The sequence below is a fragment of the Alligator mississippiensis genome, chromosome 3 (genome assembly GCF_030867095.1).
Source record: "Alligator mississippiensis isolate rAllMis1 chromosome 3, rAllMis1, whole genome shotgun sequence".
NCBI classification, from domain to species: domain Eukaryota; kingdom Metazoa; phylum Chordata; order Crocodylia; family Alligatoridae; genus Alligator; species Alligator mississippiensis.
The window spans coordinates 255,916,321-255,939,123 of NC_081826.1; the positions used below are offsets into that span (position 1 = coordinate 255,916,321).

Below are 22,803 nucleotides of genomic sequence, written 5' to 3' on the forward strand. Positions count from 1 at the left end.
GAGGTAAGAATACCAAGCAGTAGAACAACTGCTGATGGTATGAAGCATTATCTTTCCAACAAGGATTTTGTGATGAATAGAATAGCTTTAGTTACCATGATCCTGTCCATTTCCTTCCTTTAAAAATGTTTCTTTAGTCAGAGGAATTAAAAAGAATGAATTATAAAACAATTTGCGTTTACTCTTTGAAAAAATGGCATCTACACCAATTTTTCTAGCGAAGGGGAAAAGTTAATATGTGACTTTTTCCTGTTTCCTTACTCCAAAACACATTTTATTCACATGTCAAAATAAGCTGAAAGAAATACTGAAATTATTTTTTTAATGGAACTTCCAAACCTCAGTTTATTACTCATAGCAGAAATATCTGATTAATTCCTCAATAGATATTTAAGATTATTACTACTGTCATTCTCAGTAGAACTGTATGCGCATGTGGATATGTATTGTATGTGCACACAATTCCTTGCCAGACGCAAAGCAGAACTCCCTTGGAAGGAGCTTAGAGTCTCATTTCAGGCTGGTATGCGATATAGAACAACATCTAAAGCAAAAACTGTACAAAAGAGATGGCTTGGGTGTAAGAAAGCTTCATGGAAGCAATGGATAGGGGGAAACAGCGGATGCTCTTGACACTCAGGAAGTGGGAAACTTACAAAAAGACAAAGGCCCTGCCCCAAGGAGCTTATACATACCTGGTAATTATGCTAAAGATGATCAGTTTTTATTGTGGTTCATTATGTAATGAATAATTATAGTTTTACTCATTTTTATAGGGAAGTTTGGACCATTTAGACAAGGTGGCTGCACTAATAGCTGCCACCATTCATGATGTAGATCACCCAGGACGGACCAACTCATTCCTCTGCAATGCAGGCAGTGAATTAGCTGTACTTTATAATGACACCGCTGTATTGGAAAGTCACCACACAGCATTGGCATTCCAGCTCACGGCTAAAGACAACAAGTGCAACATTTTCAAGAATATTGATAGGTTGGTCTGCTTGTGGCATATATTATTGTATTTGGTGTATTTTTTTAAAGCTTTGGGTAGATTGAGAATTACCTTCAGACACTAAAGATGCCACTTAATAAAAGGCTTTTCATCATTAAGGTCTCCTAGTACTTTAATACAAACTTTTTTTTTTTAATGTTTTAATTTTATGCCCCATGTTAGTCTTCCAGGCCTTGTAATGTTTGGAAATGTATTGCAGTGTTTTCTGGGGTATGTTACTGTTTAAAATAAAACAAATCAACTCCCAGATAATGGGAGGTGTAACGAAAATACACTGCTAGGATCCCTGGAGTGCAGAATTCCGTGAATTGATCGCATCGGTGTGGGGAGGTGTATGCAGTAAACCTAAATTTAATTATTTTAAGATTTCTTTCTGTGAGTGCCTTGGTGACTTCCTATTCCCACATAATTCAGTTTAAGACTGGTATTTTAAGAGTAACTTGTAGTGTTTATTGATTTGTATTTTATTACATAAAACATCCATAGACCATTAAAACACCTGAGCATAATAAGGATGCAACCATAGTTACTGTTACTTTCCAGTTAACCCATTTTATGTTTAATGTCTGTCTCAGCTTCCCTTTTACAAACTTGGTGAGGCGATCCAGAGAAAGCCAGAATTAACTCTGACTATCACCTGAATGAGTAAACAGTTTTTTCTCTTTTAGGAACCATTATCGGACATTGCGACAAGCTGTTATTGACATGGTTTTGGCAACAGAGATGACAAAGCACTTTGAGCATGTGAACAAATTTGTGAACAGCATCAATAAGTCCATGGCATCTGAGGAAACTAACTCAAATGTAAGGTGACCTAGCTGGAAGCTTCTAAGGGACTTTTTCCATTTATACCTCAAGAAAACTTAAAGTGTTATTTTCATTTATGGTCATTTTCAAACACCACAAATAGACTTAAGAACAAATGCTACCTATTGGTGTAGTATAGATGTTTGAGAGAACATGGTGCTTGGCCCTGCCCCCCAAAGCTTAAAATAGCTTACAGTATAAGTTAGCTGCAGCAACTGTTTTGCAGCAGTGGGCCAGGCACTAGGAGCCATGGTGGGACAATGCAAGGACCCAGCCATTGCCACTTCTCTCTGCCAGCCCTGGTGCAGCATGGGCAAAGCTCTGGCCACAGTGTGGTACAGCATGGGCAAATCCACTTGGCCATGGCATGGTGCAGCACAGGAAAGCCTGCACGGTGCAAAGAAAGCCCCTTCCCATCACCAAACATCGCTGAATACCCCTGCGTCTACAGCAGGGGTGGGAAAAATATGGCCCATAGGCTGGATCACCAAAAAACTATTGTATTCCAAATTTTTGTATGAGCCATCAGGCTCATGTCCAGATTCCACATTTACAGTGTAAGAAGCTGTTTGACAATTTTGCTCTAAATATTTTACACTGAAAATAGTTTTTGGAGCCTTTGAGCAATGCTATGGCTTTTTCTAGTTAGCATCATCCTATTTTTTTTGCCACAGAAGATGCCAGTCATCTGGCCAGAGGTTTCCCCAGCTCAGGTAGTAACTCCAGTGAGAAATTCCTGAACCAGAGGCCTGCTGTCTTTACACGTTCTTCTTATTATTACTCCCGTTACTTGTCCCCATATGCCAAAATCCAATACAGATAGTTTTTGGTAATCTCTTGAAGATAGTCAGTCAAGGCCTGACCTTTGACTTGAAGTCTGGTGCCTCTTGCCCCCATTGTCTCTTCTCAAGGTCAAGTACTGGTTTTGTGCCCCAACAATTAACTGCCACCAACTTCCTCATAATTTTGTTAGCCACTCAAAAATAATCTGCTTACACCACTGGTTAAAGGAAACAAAGTTAATTGAGGAAATAAATGAGAAAATCATGTAATAGGCAGTTTCTTACTTTTTTTTCTATTCGCATGTGGGTATGTTCATGGTTCATCCCTGGTATCAAATGGCTCCTTTTGCTCTTGGTTTGCCATTTACACTTTTCTGGCCCTCAAAAGTGGCAGCTCTGAGATTGTATTAATGCAGGGGTTGTCAACTGGGGATACTTGAGAAGTTCCTAGGGGGTACTAGGATGGCTGGATGCGAGGGGTGGGGGAAGCTCACAAATGGTGGCTACTGCCACTCCGCGGCCGGCCACGTGCCACCTCCCTCTCCCCCACCCCATTTCTGCCCCCGCTCCATGTCCAGTCTGCCCGCCTGGGCTACACTGCTCCGTGTCTGGCCGCCGGGGGTACACTGATCCAATGTATTCACTATGGATTCCATCCCCAATAACCCATGGTGTTTTCTAAATGTATTAATGTTTATATGCATCTTTGCCTCCCTGAATAAACAAGCAATTGCCCTTCTGTAGTCTGGTTTTAATTTCAAAGCTCCTTTGTTACTTATATATAGTTACTAATCTTTCCTACCCAGAATGGGTTTCTCCTTTTGAAAGTTGACTCGTGTAGAGAGATCTAGTTTAATATTTAGGCAGAAAGCCAAACTCTACTTCATAACCTTAAAAATCCCCATCTGTTCAGTAACATGAATAGATATCAAACACGATTTTTCTCTGTAGAAACTATCTGACCTGCAGTAAAGACCTTTCCCTGACTGCAGTAATGTAGCTGGGAAAAACAACAGATCTTTATTTTAATAATATTAGCCATCATCTTACTCCTTGTTACCCTTCACTAGAATCACGCTTCCTGCATTTTGTCACATTTGCAGGTGGGCAAAAGCCCTTAGAATCTGCAAACCCAAGAAGAGAGAGACAAGTGGTTAAACGTAACCTGGGAATCTGCTGCAGGATAATATTGGTGGATCCAATAATAGGTGGATAGGAAATAGATGGTTAGATACACTTATACTCTTAGACTGTACATGGCTGGTCTATATATCTTCAGAGAGTTACTTCTTCCTCTAGTTTATCATGGAGATAGTGGCAACCAGCTGAACAGGATTTTTATTTTCAGCTGAAGTATGTCATTTAGTAGCAGAAATGGGAAGAGTGAATGGAATTTAATAGGTTGAAGATTAAAATACTTAGCTCGCCTTCTTCAGAAAGGGTTTAAGCAGCGCTAATTTTTAGAGCTGTAGCATAAATGGCTCAGTATGGCATTATGTAGTGGAGCCACCTCCCCACTTGCAGAAAGTAATTACCCAGTTTGCATGCCTTTATTGAATCCAAACCATATTTCCAAATTTAGATTTTCAGTTTTTCAGCTTGCTGGCTTGGGCCACTATTGTTGCTGGAATCATTCTGGAAAGTCTTTCCAAAGTAGATCACACACGAGGAATCTGTAAAGTGTAATATATTATACCCCCTACTCCCCACTCCCCCTCCTCCTGCCACCTTCCCCCGGGTCACTTCTATTAGGGCTTTACGTTTTTCCGATAATTGACTTGGCATAGGGAAGATCCAGAAATGTCTGAAGGATTTTAGGTGCACAGGTCCCATTCAGTGGTACCTAAATCCCTGATTTGTTTTTGATAGACTCCCTTTAATCACATTAACCTCTGGCACTTGCTGATGTACATGTAAATGCTTCCTATATATTCTACTACAATCAGCATTTTTAAGCTATAAAAAGCATTTGCTCTTATTCACTCTCTTTATTTTGCCCATTCATAGTGGAGACTATTGTATAAAGGGAAAAAGGCTTGAAGAGTAATAAAACTGCAATGCAAAAAGAGTGATAGTATACAGTGAGCTTTTCCTGGCTGCAGTTTGTCCTATTTCTTATTGTTAACACTGCTTTTTCCTACTTTTGATTGTGAGCAGCAGTTAAGAGGCAGTTCTAATTGGGCAGTTCTTTGCTGGACTACCCATGCTGAGAACAATTAACTGTTAAACATAAAGTTGGAAGATTAATGTCCCCATTGGTAAGAGTCACTGCAAAAATATCTCCTCATAAACCACAAAGACATTAATTTGGCACTGGTGGTAAAAAGTATTTATGTTCAATTTTTGACTCAGATTTGAATTTAGCAGCAGAGGGGAGGACATAATTACACAAATATATTATTTTGCGAGTAGCATTAATGCCATAGTGAGCTGAGGTGTCCACCTTTTATTACTCAATAAGGAAGATAGTATACCTGTGCCCTTCTAAGCTGTGAAAGGGCCAAAAGATGGCTTCATAGCAGATGTGTCACAAAGGCTCCATCTCTTCCATGCACTTCCCCAGAGCAGTTCAACAGTTCATTACCTTGCAAGTAGAAAGCTACTGCAAATGACCTCCTCTTTCTTATATTTCCCTACTGGTGACCTTTTGGGCTGTTTTGAAATGTAGCTATGGGATAATGGTTCCAACTCTGCAGCTTAAAATTCAGCCCAAAGCCCAGACATGCGGAGTTAACATCTGTGTCAAAAGATAAAAATGTCATGTACCTGGAGGAGATCTTCTCTCTGTTTGTCTGCTCTTGAAAGGCCTCAGGCATATTTTCTTTTTTCTGGCTCTTTTTTCTAAATACAAACTAAAGTTTCTAGACCTCAGCTTACCATCCCCCCCTTTCCTTTTTTTTTTTAGCTCTTTTTTGTGATCTGGAAAAGGGAAGCACATGTAGCAATCTAAATGCTGCTGTTTCACCCCCAAAATACTGATTCAAATCCAGGTCACTCATGGTTTTACAGTGATATTTCTGCAGTGAGACTGATAGTCCAGTGGACAGTGTTCACATAAGAAACCACCAGTACAACTCTTCTGAGTTCATGAGGAGGAGTAAAAGTTTGAGACTATTGTATTGCTTGCTGACTTCACTGCTAATTCTGAAAATTACCCAAACCATACTGGAGGTAATGGTGATGTAATTACAACTGCCTAATAAAGTTCCTGCACATAGAAGGAACTTTCTTTTCTCTCCCTATTCTGCTTGTTTCTTTACCCAGAATATTGTGCATCTAAGTAAACAGGATGCACTCTGAGAAGTGCATTAGAAAGGAATATAACAGTAATGTATTTATACTTGTTAGTGCTGATGGTGACCATGAAACCTTGACTGATTCTCTGTTACAGAGTGAAGGCAGCGATTGTGATTGTACAGCCAATGTGAAGAATTTTCCAGATAACCAAACACTGATCAAGCGCATGATGATTAAGTGTGCAGATGTAGCAAATCCATGTCGTCCTCTAGAACTCTGCATTGAATGGGCTGGGAGAATTTCAGAGGAATATTTTGCACAGGTATGAATTTTGTATTATTTAAGTGAATGATTGTCACATCACATACAAGTGCATGGGTACCAGCTGCTGTTTTATGATATTCTGGCTGGAGTGAATCCACCTCCTTTAAAGATAAGGGTTTAATTACTTTACTTTCACAGTTGTCATACTCTCGCAAGTACTCATTTCATGCAAACGAGAAACAGGTTGACACCTTCCACTACCGATAACATGCTGCCTGTGGGGCTAATTTTGTTTGTCGTGTGAAACTGTGGGCAGTATTTGTATGCTTCGTTTTGTTCCGTTTTGTTTTGTTTGACTTTCCCAGACTGCCTAAGACGATTGTTGGTCTCCGCACAGTCAGAACACTCTCACAGATGTAATAGGAGTTCGCTTAATTTTCCCTGAGTCCGCCCTTGAATCAATGTTTCAGCACAGGGCACTTGCACTCTAGTACTGGAGGGTTCTGTTTTTCAAATGAGATGTGAGTCAACTAGGTATGATGGAGGTCCTGTGATAGCCTCAAAAAGAATTGTGGTGGGAGCCCAGGTTTTCCTTCCTAAGTTTCACTTCAGATAATGGCATTTAACCTACCCAGAATATTTTGTGCGGGTTCCTGAGAAGTGTGAAGAGTTTATTTTCTTGTTTTTTCTTTGCTTAGGGGCATCCTACAACCTTCTGAGGCTTTGGTTCAATGCCAGTAGGTGTCTGACTTCCACCCTCACAAACAGAGCCATGCCACAAGGCTCTGCTACCCTGGATTTCACGACTGATATGGATTTCCTTCCTTCTTGGTTGGCAGGTTGCCGTTGCTAGATATGTAGGAAGGGGTGGTTCCCCTTTCTTTCACATAGCCTTACCCAGACCTGTTTAATCTCCACATCTCAGGGTATGCCCTTCTGGTGAGGGCCTAATTTGAGCTTCAGATGGGCATACAAGGTACATTTGCTTGAGGGAGACTCACAACTTCAACAGCTACTCTATCAGTCATTCAAGCAGAGAAGATACTGGAGAATATCCTTCAACTCTTTCTCCTGGATAAATCTCTCTGTTCCACATTAGATATGGTATTGAAGGGTTTGTTGTGGCACCATACACCCCTTCTGGCACCATAAGCCAGTGTGGAACATTTCCAATGCCACCAAAATTTGTCCTTACTCACCAAACCTGATCCAGTTCTTGAGGCAGATCACTTGCTCTTGGAAACTCTCCTCGTCACAACACCAAAAGAGAGAAAGGTCTGCTTGAAGGGAGAAAAGACTCCCAACACCTCTCAACCCATACAGGTGACAGATAAGTCCCTTGCTGTAGGAAAGACAGCATAAGCTTCAGGCCTGACCCAAAACTTTTTTGTTTCAAAAGATTTCTGCAGAGGCTTGAAGAGACCCAGATTATCATATGCCGATGCCACCTTGCACTGAGACTCATAGTTTGGAGCATAAGGGACAGAGCACCCAGCACAGAGCCATTCAGGGGTTATGGTTCTTTAATATCCCAGTTAGCCAGAAGGCCATTGGCATTACAATATTTATTTACAATGATGGAACCACATAATGAACAGATGTCTTCATCAGCCTGATGTGCAGTGGCATTTCCTTGGTCCTGTCCAAGAAGTCCACAACTGGTATTACTTACTTGTGTGGACTTCCTGGCACCAAAATGCTCTCTGGTACCAGACCCTATCATAAAGTCTCCAAAAGCCCCATCTTCAGTCCCAGCCCCTAGTGTAGCTCCGATCCTCAGCATTGAATTTTCTTCACTTCTGAATGCCAGTCAAGGTCTTCCACAAGCACCAGATGGCCAATACTTTCAGTGCTTATGCACTCCACAGGCTAACCCAGACAGCAGTACCATGTAGACAAGCCAACAGGTTCTTTCTTGTGCTTTGGGCAGCGACCTACAAGCTATTTAACAATGTCAGTCTAGCTGATTTGGCTGTGGAGTTCCTGGCAACTCCCCCAGTATAGAGGCTCCATTGAGATCAAGGACATCTACTAATGGCCAAGACAACCCTACCAGCTGTCCTGGATGCAGCTGATACTGCAGTGAGGTCCATGGCATTGGCAGTAGTCCTGTGCCAGTCACAATGACTGCAGAGATCTGGCTTTTCCCAGAAAGTCCAAGCTAGAGCAGAGACCTCCCATTTGAAGGTATGGAGCTTTGTAGCATCAGGACCGATGAAACCCTGCGTCCATTGAATCAAAGGCTACTGTTTAATCCTTGAAAGTATTTTCCCTTCATATAAATACAGATACAAATACCAGCCCTGCGTAGTGTAAGAGAGGCTCTTTCTTGCCAGTGCTGGTCTATATTTCATCAATGCAGTCTGTATCTCAAGCAAAGGGATATCAAAGATTTCACAGATAGAACCATCCTGGTGTAGAGCAGCTACCCCTCAACCAAACTTATTGGTACACAGAAGATAATTTGCTGACCCTCCACCCTTCCAAAACTACTTGGCTCAATTTTACAATATATGGGCCAGCAACATCTCAGAATGGTTTCCTGGGTGTGGTGAGATAAGATATCCTATCCAGTTTTACAAGGGTAGATTTGATTTAAATCAAATAGATTCAAATCATGGTTTAAATCACAATTTAAATCACTGGTCAGGAAGCCTCAATTTAATTATTGTTTTCGACAAGAAGTGCATTCTTACTGTTTTATATAATCTTCATTAAAATATTTCCAAACAGGGTCTTTTTTATGGCCTGGCAAGCCTGCTACCATGGTAGGTTTTCCCTTCTACCATACCATTCTCTCACTGGATCTCAAATCAAAGGAGCAACTATACACATGGTGGCCAAACCATGGCTCATGAGCCACCTGCAATTCATTGGCATGGTACTTGCGGCCTTCCAGAAATTGGCTGAAGCCCCGCCCACTTCTCCCCAAAGTGGCTCCGGAGCACAGTGCAGCCCAGTGCCTCCCACCACTCTGCTTTTCCCCATGGGGAGTGTGCCCTGAACCCACTCTCCTCCTTCCTTCTCTCCCTCCAGGACTGCTGGCTCAGGTGCTGGGCTGCTGGGGCAGGGGCTGCAGCTGCACTGCTTACCCTGGGGTATGCTCCCCATAGGGAAAGCTGGAGTGGCTCGGCGGTGGAGGGGGGAGGTGGTCACCTCCACTCCAGGTTGCTCAGCCCACCCCCTTCTGGCCCCCTGCTTTCCAGCTCTTGAATTTGGGTGGAGGATCGGATGTGGCTCCCAGGGTGAGTAACTCTGGTCACCCCTGGGCTATATTCAGAAACTTATCCCTCAAGACTTCTGAAATATTCTGCTCAAAAAGTTTCTCTTTTGTTTCTACTGCCCATCCCTCCATACATTTATCTCCAGACTCCTCCTCCTTTCCCAGATGTACTCCACCCCCAACAATTCTCTATTCATTTAACTTCTTGAAACTTTGCACACAGGACCACTTCCAAGCACTTAAAAGAGCATGTCCTACAGGTTGAGAGATGCCCAATGGCTCCAGTAAGGATCTGCCCATCAATCCTACAGCATATGGCCTTTTGCACCGTTCTAATGCCACATACTAGACATCACCTTCAGGTCTTGCAGGACTATCTGCCTAGAAAGAGACTGATCTGTAGTATTCAAGCTGGTACACTCTTTCCTCACATGGTAGAATGATTGCAAGCATCACTTGCATATGGCATTCATACCTTCCCCCTCCCAGCATCTAAACATAACATGTCTTACTGAATGTGCTTGGGAGACTTGAGGTACAGGGTCTCTATATCAGTGTGGTATAGAAATCTTAAATGGCCTTAACTGCATTTAAGGGTGTCAGTTCTAGAACAAGACAGCCATCTTCACCACAATGTTTTCTCAGTAACAGGCCAATCTTTTTAGCAGGCATGCCACAAATTAGGCCCACACTCTCCTCAAGTGCCACTTTGATCTGCTTCTCCTGCCCAATCTGCTGCTCTGCTTCTGCTCTCTGCCCTGTATTCCTTGTCTGCTCTGCTGCCTGTCCTCTCCCTAATTTGCCATGTGCCACACTCAGGATCTCTCCCCAGTTTGCCTGTGCCACTGGTGGCATCCATGCTACTGGGCCTCCCTTGTTTTATGTCAATACACAAGGAGGTGCCAAATCTCTCAGCCTGTGCCAAGAGGCAGTAAGCCTATAGCAAGGGTAGAGAGACCACCAGATATTCCTGCCAGCGGTCTCCAGAACATGGTGGCTGACCTAAACAGTGACCTCCGTAGATCACACAGGAAGAGAGCCATGAGTTCAGTGTTCCAGGTCACACTTGTGGAATTTCACAGTGTGTACCATTTGACAAAGTAGACTATTGCCTATGGAAGTGTATGCCTTATTTATGAGTTAGTGCCACCCTGTCTGGCATTCTGACATCCAGGAACGTTTAATCTCTTCCTCTTCATCTGCATTTGAGAGCAAACTGAGTAGAAAGTAAATACTGCCCTTAACATCCTTGATGTGGCACAAGGAGGGAACAGAGTTCACTTTACAGATACTGCTAAGGTAAAAAAAAAGTCTTTGGAGTCATCTGACCACAGAACTCTTTGCAAAGAGGTCAAAAGGTAATAACCCTTCCTTTTTGTTCCAGGGGAAAGCTCTTCCTAGGTTTCCTCCTAGTTGTATTTATTATTCATAGAACTTCCTCCATATGTCCCTGCCACTTCTAATTCTAAATGTTTTCTACAAAGTGATCTAGGACATAGGATCCTTATGATACTCATAGCCCCCATGTGACTAAGATAGTTTTGGTATCAAGATCATCCTGGTTGAGATTCACTGGACTAGACAATTAGGATTGCCTGTAGGAGCCTAGGCTAGGTCAACCTCATTCTTTGTATAGGAAATGCATGCACCTTTCCTGCATGATTTGGATCACCCTCTAAGGGCAAGTTGTCTGAATGCCCAAGTGGAGACACAAGATCTATTTGGATCTGGCTCAGCTATCTTTCCTTGGCACTTCCTGCTGACCTGTTTGTGACCACTGGCTCAGCTTGCTGGTAATTGAAATTCATATTGCTTCAATTAGTGGTTCTCAACTGTTTTTTTTAGCATTAAAGCACTCCTTTGGAAATGCCCCCCCTTAGTTTTCACTCATACAATGACTACAGAAAAATAATACAGCAGTTCTGTTGCAAATAATTCAGAAAAACCACAGCAGGTCAGAATGTTTTTAACACTAAGGATTCCTATTTCAATATTATGGGTTTATCTTGTAAATCACAACTGCACACCTCACAGTGTACTTGGCACCAGCATTGCTTGGCACCCTGCAGCACCCTTGAAAGGGTCTCAAGGCACCCCAGACTGCTGCAGTGCCTGGATTGAGAAACACTTGCTTGGATTCTAGCTCTCTGTGTGCATCAGAGAAGGGAACCAAGGCACCTTGCTTGGGGTTGTGAATTCCACTGGGTGGCAGTGTATTTAAGAGTTTGGGCACTGAGATGATATCACATCTAAGTCCTTGTGACTCAAGCTCTGTAACAGACTCTTAAAAATGGACTTGCATGCACATCAAAATAAAGATATCTTTTTACAGCTTAATTAGGAATTTGTAAGTGTAGTATTAGGAGCCAAATGTGCCTAGATAGCTTTAGGGACATCTGTGGTTTGCCTTTTTATCAGAAGAACTTCAGAGGCAGAGGGGACAAGTTGCGAGGCAAAAAATATGGTTACATTTTGTATTCTACCCCATCTTAGCATCGTGGGGACATGGTCCCTGACCAGAACTGTGGAACTGGGCGTTGTGAAAGGTTAATGCAGTAATTGTGACGGGTCCACAAAATGGAACCATCGTTTTGTAGGTTTATAACGAATTATGTTGTAACGAACAATATCCACACAGTGGGCATGTTTCTGCTTTTACTTAAAATGCACTATTATTTTCTTTATGTAAAATGTATTAACTACTTGGTCACAATTTTTGCATTCTGGTGTTTGACTTCAGAACTATCTACTTACAAATTTGTCTCATCACTCTAGGATGGCAAAGGGAAAGCTATAAAAGCTAATGCTAGTTTTTTGGGGGGTGTTTTTTGTAGACTGATGAAGAGAAAAGACAAGGTCTGCCTGTTGTAATGCCAGTATTCGATCGTAACACCTGCAGCATCCCAAAGTCTCAGATATCTTTCATTGATTATTTTATAACAGACATGTTTGATGCCTGGGATGGTAAGAAGTTCCATGTTTTTCTGTTATCTGTGGCACAAATGCATTACAAACTTTCCTTTATTCTAGTATGCATTATGTCACACTACTGCATAGACTGTTTTCTCAGATTTAGTAATTGTATGTGCAGTTCTGAGTGTATTATGATCATGAAGTTTTTAATAATTTAGTCAAACACTTCTCTAGGATGGTTTAGACAGGGAGGATCCTGCCTTGCACAACGGTTGGCCTAGATCAGTGGTCACCAACCTGTTGATCTCAATCAACTGGTCAATTGTGGAACCTCTGACAGTCAATCTCAGTCTGTCAGAGGCTCCATGATCGGGAGCAGCAGGATGTACGTGGCTGGGCTGAGCCATGCCCCCTGTCACCCAGGCTGGGCTGGGTGAGTGGGGTCAGAGCCCCGGCGGCTCGTTTGGGAGGTGGGAGGGGTGGGGGGCAGGGCACGGGGTGGTAGATCCTGGGGTGCCCTTTACTTACAAAAAAGTGATCTTCACCATAAAAAGGTTGGAGACCACTGGCCTCCCTGTTGATGACCTATTGTGGTCCCTTCCAACCCTACTTTTTATGATTCTAAACCTCACAAAACCAGCCCTTAACTTTAGCATAATTAATGCAAAACTTATACTCTCTCTTTTGAATAAGCAACTATATATCCTTTTTTTTAAGTTCATATTCATTTTCTTGAATTAGCTTAAGAGTAAAAATGTTTTTTGTTTGCCAAATTCCTCCTATACCAGAAAATTTCTTCTGAGCAGATAAAAAGTTAGATTTTCCAGAATCTCTGATGAAGACAGTGTTTGTAAGAAAAGGGCTTGCTTAACTGAGCTGTTGCTTTCTATACATCAAGACGCACAGCATATCCCCTATAATGCTCTGTAAGGGTAGTACAACTCCAGAAGGGGGAGAAAAGGTTACATTCAAACTCCCTGGCAAATTAATTGCAGCCAATGTAAACTTACGGCTCTGGCAGGATTCTGCTAGCTTCTGACCACCTTAGCATACTGTAGTATTGTACAGTCTGTTGTTCCTTCTTTCCATTTCAGCATTTGCACACCTACCTGTTTTAATGCAACACTTGGCTAATAACTACAAACACTGGAAAATGTTAGATGAGCTGAAGTGCAAGAGTCTCAGGCTTCCATCAGAGAACAACAACTGAAGGGAAGAAAACCAGACCTTCTGATCTACCAGTCTCACTGTGAATTATTTACTAACTTAGATACAAGGGTTGGTATTTCCTTTAAAATGAACAGACTGTGCAGCAAGGAGAAAATATTTTATTCTCCACTCCTAAATCACTCTAAAGTCTACAAAAAAATAGTTTTCATAAAGGTACTTATTCTGAAGCTGAATAAACACCCTTTGGAACTATCCTTTTGCGGCAACACAGGTACGTCTAAAGCTAACTTCTAACCTTATACACATTTGTCAAATGTAACTAGTACAGTTTTAGTTACTGACAAAACTATACTGTGTACAAATGGTTCTAATACCGAAGTGTAATATTTGCAAGGAAAATCAGAATAGGTTAAACAGGACTAAAAAGTGAAATCCCCAGAATTTGGCATAAATTGCATAAGTATTTCAGAGAAACTCCTTTGAACTTTAGCACTGAAGAGAACCTGTGAAGTAGAGCAAATGAAACCTCAGAAATAGAATAAATAGGTAAATACTGCTGATTTTGGAAAGGACTGCTTTCTAACGAATGCCTAGAACTTTACCCATTTTGTTATTAAACAGATTAAATATAAAATTACCTCTCTCATGCAGCACATTATCAACCTACTTTTCTTTTCCCATACAAAATCTTGATGTAATAAAATCAGTCTAATCCAATTAAAATGTGTGATGTGGGAGATTAGGTTGGCCCATATAATTGCTGCCATTCACACTTTTCTCTGCTATCCTGGAGAGTTTACCATAAGAAGTGGTGTCAAATTTTACATAAACCATTGCAATGTGGGATTGATCCCACATCCTTTTTAATAAAATGCTGTTTGTACACATGATCGCTAATATTTTAAATTAATCTAAAAATGTTATGACACGAGGCCATATATTGCAGTACATGACAGTAAGGACCTGCAGCTTTTTAAGAGTTTCCAGGTTATACATTACAGCAGCATTATAATTTATAATGCTTTTTGCCCTCCTCATAGAATACTGTTTTGTTATATGATGTAAGAAGTATTTCAAAAGATGTAAATAAGTTAAAAACTGAACATAGTTTTTTCATTAGTTTTAAAATATGAAATTATGCTAAAGCTTCCAAAGCACAAATGCATATTTTTATACATCTCATTTTAATCACATGCAGAACATGAGTTCAGATTTTAAACTATTCTCAGAATACTTGGTTAATATATCCTAAGAAAACTGCTGATTTTTAACACTGTGCACTCCGGGCTGCAGTAATGAGTTAGATTAGAAGCTGTGACTTTAGTTAAGGAGGTAATAATACATTGCTTATCAGAAATAAAGGATTTGGGACAAGTTATTTATCCCTCTTGTGCTGTATCAGGAAGCAAACCAGGTAAAAAGAAAATGGGCTAAGATAGCAGTGGAACAAAACTGACCATGATTGCAGTTTCCTGCAGGTAGCTTACATAATGTGCCAACCTTTTTTCTATGTTTTGTACCAAGTTATGTAAACAAATAGAAACGTTCATAAAATTTACATGCAGAGAAATGTATATAAGCTATATTTTTGTTAGAATTGTAATAGAACCTTACTTTTGTCACAGCTAAGGCAGTTTGCTCTGTATAATAATGCTGCATTGTGTATATATGAAGAATGGTGTTTTTTGGTGAAGTCTCTATATTCATTATTTCTATATGTACCACTATAAAGTTCTAGTTACATTTTTTTCAATGGATTTCTATTCAAATAAGTTGACCTCCAGTTTTTCTACTATAAAATATTTGCTTTTCTCATTCCTTGATATCAGAGCAAACCTTCTGTTAATAATTGTACCTTGAACCAAATCTACTAAAGACTGAACTCTGATTGCAGCTAATGTTAGAGGAAAGGGAGAAAGACCTGTCATGTTTTCAAAGCTCTGTCATTTTAACTTAATTTGTTAAACACAATATTAGTTGTAAAACAAAGATGTAAAGCATTTATTTTAATTCACTGTTACCAAATTTGATACCCACTTCAAACTCTGATAGTAATGTGGGAAATGTTATCTGCACAAGGAACCTAAGAAATAAAGCTCGTCCCTCAGTTCTGCTCATCATCTACAGCTTTAATTTGAAGTCAGTATTAGTTTTAAGACAGCACTATTTCCCCAGCCAGTGACTACCTTGTCCAGCCTCAATTTCTGTTTAATTGGAGTAGAAATAGACCTAGGTCAATAAAAGCCTTAGAGAGCCCTCTTAGAGCACAAAACCTGCAGGCATTAGTCTCAACGAGCCCGCTTGCCAAGGCTCTCTAAACTTCTTAAAGCCACAAAGTAACCTACAGATCCTCTTGTTCCATGCTGGTGCTATTTCAGAGGTGCTTCTGTTTACATTCCTATTAAAATAAAATGCTTTCCTCTGGTAATTGCCATTAATATTTAACACAAAGGCATTACCAAAAAAATCTGTATCTTCACAAGGCCGACACATGAAAAAACTAATACTGTCAGCTGAAAACATGTATAGGAATGAAGCTTCAGATTTTGTCAGCCTAACTAACTCCTACCCAACTTAGTCCTCAGCAGTTAATGTTGTAAGAATTCATATTTTAAACTCCTAACAGAAGCATGCTCTAAAATCATATCACATCCATCCTCATTGTATTTACTATCACCTCCAAAACTAATGGCAATGCACAGAAAGCCTGCATCATTTGGGTTCTATTTAACACCCCCAACAATTCAGGCAGCTCTGCAAGAAGAGTGTCTTGCAAAGGGAGTCTATTAGAGACAATTTAGCCATTTAAATGTCAACCCAGGAATAACGGCATTTTTTTTATTAGTATAAAATATACTTTAAAATTCAAGAATATTCAAGGCTGCATTACATTCTTGTAAAATGCACAATGAGTTTAGTGAACAGAAGTGTTCAGTTAAATAGATCTATTTCTCTATCAGGTATTCATTTAAGAGCACTCACAGAGAATGAAACAATTTTCATGGTACAGGAAGAAAAGGATAATAGAAAGATGCTCACTCATGCTCCCCATCTTAGAAAAATGACATGATAACAAGAGCCTCTGAAAAAAATTAACTGTTTCTCAGTTTCTCTTCATGATTTAGTAATATATATATATAGAGAGAGAGGTAAGTCACTGCTTTCCTGGGAAAAGCTGATCACTGAAATACTTTTTTCTAGGTCCAAACTGAAAAATAAGCCCAAGAAATATGTTGCCAGTCTTCTGAATACCATGCCTTTTCTGAAGAAATTGTAAATATCTGCTCTAATGGAAACAGATGCAACATACTTGCTGCTTATGAACACATTTATGTAGCGCAGGGATGGGCAAAATGGTAGATTCCCTTTTCCAGATTCCATTTCCCAGCAGCCTCTGCCCACGTCGCTGCCACCAATTTCCATGGAGAACTCAGCAGCAGTGGGGCCACAACAGTGTGGGGTCAGAGTTTCCATGGAGATGGCCCCAGCAGTGCTGGCAGGGCCCACGGCTGTGCCGGGAGCTGCTCTGGGGCCAGGGCTGGGATCTTACAGTGGTGACAGAGTGATCTCAAGCCAGGGCACAGCCACAATCCACTGCCTGCAACCCCTGCCCGCCATTCTGATGTGGGCAGAGACTGCTGGGAAATGGAATCTGCTGCGGGCCCAATCCGGCCTAGAATACCCTTAGAATACCTAAATTATGGCAACAGACCCATGTAATAGATCTATTAAAGCTAGGGAAGGAAGCCTCCGGCCCGGAAAATTTTAAGCCAGTGTCACTTTTGTGTTACCTTTATAAGTTTTACAAATGCCTTATTCTCAGTTGCCTGTCACTTCATATTGAACAACATCTAATATCAGAACGAGCCAGATTTAGACCAGTCCTGCGCTGGCCAAATACTAAACATCACATAGCACACAGAAGATGGATTCAAAAAAGGGATGATAACTGGTGCTGTGTCTGTAGACAGATCAGCAGCATACAACACAGTCATCAAAAGCCATCAAAACCTGCTAGCCAAAGTCTACAATATGCTGATGCAAGACTACAACCTCATGCAGCTCATCTGATCTCTTTTGGAAAACATGTTTTTACGTAGAACTATGCAAGAAACAGAGCCGCTGGAGACAACAAGAAAATGGCCTCCCACAGGGGAGCACGCTAGGATTGATGATCCTTATTAATACATATACTAATGACCAACCCATACAGAATAATACAAGGTCCTTCATATATGCTGATGATCTATGCATCACATAGCAAGAGAAGGATTTCACCACTGTTGAGAACAAACTGACTTGTGCACTGAGCAACCCTCAGATTACTACAAGAACCAGCTTTGTGCCAACCCAACCAAGACAGAGGTCACAGCTTTTCACCTATGCCATAGAAAAAAGCCAAGTAGAAATTAAATATTACCTGGGATTGAATCCCACTGACTAATCACCCGAACCCTGTGCACTTCAGGGTTACAATAGACTGAACACTTAGCTTCAAAGCACATGTAGAGAAGACAAAGGGAAAATCCACACCTGTAACAACATACTTCGAAAGTTGGTCACCTCAAAGTGGGGAGCAAACAAATTACATTACGAATCACTGCTATTGCCTTGTGTTACTCCACTGCAAAGTATGCATGTCCAGTATGGGAGCAATCAGTTCATGCCAAGAAAACAGACCCAGTTCTAAATGACAGCTGTCATGAAATAACAGGATGTCTAAAGCCAACACCAAAAGATAGCCTGTGCTTACTGGCTGGCATTGCACCACCTGAGATTAGAAGAAAGGTAGCAAGCCAAAAAGAAAGATAATGGCAAATAGAAGACCTTGGGCATCCACACTATGGTCACAGAGAAGTAACTAAAGGGCTTCAAATACAAAATAATGTTATGATTAGCATTGCACTGTTGGAAACGACAGCTGACCGGTATGACTAAGGTTATGGAAAGAAAGATTACATGCAATCAGATGCTCTGAAACGGACCTGGAACCCCAGGAAGATCTTCCAAGAGGGGCAGATCCAGACTGGCCAATATGGCAAAGCCTGAATCACCTGCATGTGCAAACTGGAATATCAAAAACAAACGTGACCAAATGGGGCTACGCTAATGACACATATATGCAAGTGCAGTGAAATATATGCGAGTGTGGTTTCATAGTTGGTAGGGTCGGAAGGGACCTAAGCAGATCATCAAGTCCGACCCCCTGCCATGGGCAAGAAAGGATGCTGGGGTCAAATGACCCCGGCTAGGTGTCTATCTAGCCTCCTTTTGAAGACCCCCAGGGTAGGAGTGAGGACCACTTCCCTTGGAAGTTGGTTCCATATCCTAGCCACCCTGACTGTGACGGTTAAGCAAGAGAAGTTTAGGTTAGATATTAGGAAAAACGTTCTCACTATAAGGGTAGTAAAGCATTGGAACAGGTTACCCAGAGAGGTGGTGGAATCTCCATCCTCGAAGGTTTTTAAGACCTGGATAGACAAAGCCTTGGCTGGGAAGATCTAGTTAGGGATGGTCCTGCTTTGAGCAGGGGGTTGGACTAGATGACCCCCTGAGGTCCCTTCCAACCCTCATTTTCTATAATTCTAAGCGCAGACTATAGAGTACACTCATTTGCTGACTGTTTGGCGAGATCTGTACAAAGGAGGACCTTGCTGCAGCAATGGAAAGAACTACTGCTTGTGCACAATTCTGGAAAAACATCTTGTTTACAACAGGGACATAATAAGAAGTAGTCATTTAGAGAACAAGCATACCTGCCAAGTTTGCTGATGCTAGGACACTATAGTTTCAAATATGAAAAAACTCATATATGTCTGTTTAGCACAATAGTAATTAATACTAGAAATGGAAAAAAATACTTATTTTATTGTCTGGCATTTCAAAGGTAAGTTCTACTATACAGTTATTTCTCAACATTTAGGATTTGTTAAATAGTTCAAATTTTCTTTTACATTCATACTTAATACACACCCAGAGCATGCAAGGCTTAGCCCTTACCAATCAACTTAGAACCTAAGTTGCAAATCACCATTTTGCTCTAGTTTCTGAAATAATGTCAGACTGCGCAGCTGAGACTCTCTCTCTCCATCTTTCCACAAAATAATCAGATGGTCAGCAGAGCATGTCACCAGTCCAAGTTCACCAAAGAACAGGAACATCTGCAATGGAAACCATTAATATTACCCTGCTGCATATGTAGGTTTTAGGCAAAATCATTTACATTCAGCGTACAGCAAAAGATAACATAGAAAGAATGTCTGAGACAGGTAAGCTGAGACACAACAATATTTTAATTCAAATAGTGTAACTCCCTAATATAGAGAACAATGCAGAACTGTGAAATCTCTGTGCTATACATAAGTTATACCATTAAAATGTTAGTCACATAACCAAAACTTCTGTGCAACAGAAATTCTTTTATCAACTAAGTGTTGTAACAAAAGTAGGTAAAGAGAATATTTTACAGCTAGGGAAACTGAGTGCAGAAAGGTACAGCAACCTGCCCAAGACTACCCAGCCGGACAGTAGCAGGCTCCTGAATTCCAATCCAGCTCTCTATTCACTAAGCCAGGGCTGTCAACCGGGGATACACATACCCCCAGGGATACTTAGAAAGGTGCTAGGAGCTACACATGGGCAGATGGGGACAGAGCGCCACCATGCACCACCCTGCGCTGCTGCCTCCCAGAAGTAGGGCTGGAAGTGGGGGCAGAGGATAGTGGCTCCCCTCTGTGGGCCAAATAGGCGCTGCCAGCTGGCTGGATGCGCAGTGGGGGGGGGAGTAGGGGGAACCTTGTCTTATAGTCAAGTAAATACAGTATGTTCCCAACTACTGAAACACCATCCTCTACAGGGGTTTCCAACATTTTTAGGCTAAGGACCAGCAAACCGCAGACCAGAAGTAACCGTGGAATGGCAAGCTGATGACCGGAAGAGACCATGGACTGGCAACTGATAGACCAGCAGTGACCGGCATACTGTGGGCAGGTAGCCAACCCGAAAAAACTGTTATAAAAATACTGTTTAAAATACTGCACAGTATAAAAATACTGTTTATGCTCAGTATAAAAAGGTTGGCTGCCGGTCTGCAGTATGCCAGTCACTTCCAGTCCACGGTTTGCCAGTCTACAGTCACTTCTGGTCCAGCAGCCAGCCCTCCTGCAGCCTGGCACTGGGCCGGGGCCCCAGGTGTTGGGAACCCCTGCTCTACCCTCTTTCCCTTCTGGAAAGGGCTTTAGAAAATGGCTTCCTATGCCTGCAATAGAAAGGAGGACCAGTTAGATAAATGGGGAATTCTCCACCCACAGCACTGATAGCTTCATGATGTTCAGTTTTACATATTTAGTCTTGATGATATATATGGGATTAACTAGATGCATCTAGCTAGGTGTTCTACCCACGAGACTGTCGGGAAGGACCGAGTCATAGGCACTCTGGCCTAATGAGTAAGCCAACAGGGGAGGGCTAGAAACAAGTGCTGGGGGACCCAGAGCCACACTAGGCAGCAGAAGCTTGAGTCCAAGTTACCAAACATGAGGGGGAATTCCAATAGCAGAGTCCAAGTCACCAGCTGAATGAGGGGCTAAGTTACCAAAACAGAGCATGAGATCCAGAGTGGCTTACCACAGCACTGGCTGCAATCTGTTACACAGCTAGACTTACATGGGAAGGCTGCTCTCCCCAGCAACCAATCAGGAGGCCCTAACAGTGGTCAGTCAAATGGTTCATCAGCCAGGATTAGGCTGCTAGTTAAGAGGCCTGGCAGGTTTGGCCAAGTGGGCAGTGGCTGCCTGCTAGCCCCCCAGAGAATTTCCTTCTTACACTGAAGTTCTATAGAACAAAACAAATGTTCTTTATTGGTGTCCCTCAGACTGAAAAACACCAAAGATGGGGTAGGAGAAAATACTCTTTAATATCAATCACTACCCTTTTGCTGACCAGAAAGCAGTAGCTATCTAAACATGCAGGTGTGAGATGACATACTGTGCATTTTAAGGACACATTTTTCAACTGAAAGTACAGTATAAGTATAACATAAATGTTTCTCTAAAGGCTTCTGTTGGACATGGCAAAAAAGAATGTCATACACCTTGCAGAACAGAAAAGCTACAAGACTACTGGTCAGGTTTACTTACTATGTACCCCCTATCTAGGTAGCAGACTGAGGATGGAACCAGAGATCTAGGCCTCCAAGTTCCTAGCTCCAGCTTCTGCAGTCAGCTAAGGACTCAAGTAAAGGCTATTTGTAAGTAGCCTTGTAACAAGAAAATTTTCTGTGGCTTCTATCTACACACCTCTTCCACGCACCTACAAGTGTTCTAAATCTAACCTAGACTTCAGCCAGCTGATACATTTCTCACACATTACACTAAGTACATTGAAAAACACACCCAGCCATTATGCTGGCTTTTAACAATTTTCTTAAGCACTGTGCTGGAAACCCAGAAGAGTCAAAGCTCAGACTGCCCAGAAGAGTCAAAGCTCAGACATCTCTGTCATGCCACCATCCCAAACTCCAATGCAGTCACAAACAAGGCAGTTAAGAAGAAACATTCTCATACAGCAATAAAAGGAAATCCCTATGTTGCTGTTCTACCCAAAGCCAACATACCTGCACAGCTGATGAGTGACCAATCAGGTCACCAATAAGCTCCAAGGAATACAAAGTCAAACTTTCTTGAGTCTTTTTGGCACTTTGGTTTGCTTGCTTGTTGGCCCTTCCAAATCCCCACATGTTGAAAAAGCCTGGAAAAGACATAGCAGAGTTAATCCTCCTTTTTACAGTGGCAAAGTCACATATTAATGCCTGATTAGATAAAAATGATTTATTTTGATCTAGCCAGAGAGGGTATTTGGGGGATGCTGCCACTTAAACAAATGACACATATTTACAATTTGATAAATAAAATAGAAATTTGCAGAAAAACGTATCTATGTTATGACCAAATATTCCTTAAACCAGGGGTAAGTGAAGCATTAGATACTGTGATTCCCTTACCAGGAGAAGTTTAATTACCCACCTAGCTTGTAACTGAGATAACAAAAAGAAGAACTTTTTGCAGAAAGATAAACTGCACAAATAAACTAATTGGACAAAGGTGAGTAGAACATTGCTATTTAACTCTGCTTTGTTCTGAATAAATTGTTTGAACTGAAGGGAAAGGGGAAAAGGAGATACTGAGCTCTCTCTCTGGTAAACTCCCTGCCAATGGTAACACAAGCTTTTGATGCCAACTTTCTGTTCGTGTACTCTCCATCCATATGACACCCTTCAATCTAAAAGCTATGATCCAGAGGAACTGGAAGGCAAAAGTGGTCTTACCAACAGCATCTCCAAGACTGCTCATACTAACTGCTACTACCTGGACAATCAGACACAGCTAGCAATT

At 41.5% G+C, this 22,803-nt stretch overlaps 2 protein-coding genes across 8 annotated transcripts in view; one reads left to right on the forward strand and one right to left on the reverse strand.

Annotated features, from left to right (window-relative positions):
• Positions 1-15,518, forward strand: part of PDE8B (phosphodiesterase 8B) — a 202,001-nt gene extending 186,483 nt beyond the window's left edge. For all 5 annotated transcript variants that reach the window (XM_019482249.2, XM_019482242.2, XM_059725101.1 and 2 more), the window contains 5 exons: positions 777-994; positions 1,684-1,819; positions 5,996-6,163; positions 12,163-12,292; positions 13,336-15,518. In XM_019482249.2, coding sequence (XP_019337794.1) covers positions 777-994; positions 1,684-1,819; positions 5,996-6,163; positions 12,163-12,292; positions 13,336-13,451 — 768 coding nt within the window. In that variant the 3' untranslated portion in view covers positions 13,452-15,518. The remainder of the gene's footprint in view (positions 1-776; positions 995-1,683; positions 1,820-5,995; positions 6,164-12,162; positions 12,293-13,335) is intronic.
• WDR41 (WD repeat domain 41) overlaps positions 1-22,803 on the reverse strand; it is a 99,260-nt gene that overhangs the window by 32,402 nt on the left and 44,055 nt on the right. For 2 of the 3 annotated variants that reach the window (XR_002088703.2, XM_014594745.3), the window contains exons 12-13: positions 22,026-22,159; positions 19,412-19,572 (exon numbers count right to left, since the gene is read on the reverse strand). Coding sequence is in view for 2 of the 3 variants with exons in the window: in XM_014594745.3 (XP_014450231.1) it covers positions 19,420-19,572; positions 22,026-22,159 (287 nt within the window). In the remaining variant the exon portion in view is untranslated. Of the gene's footprint in view, positions 1-19,259; positions 19,573-22,025; positions 22,160-22,803 lie in introns of those variants that run through there. The other variant, XM_006268181.4, reaches the window with a different exon arrangement.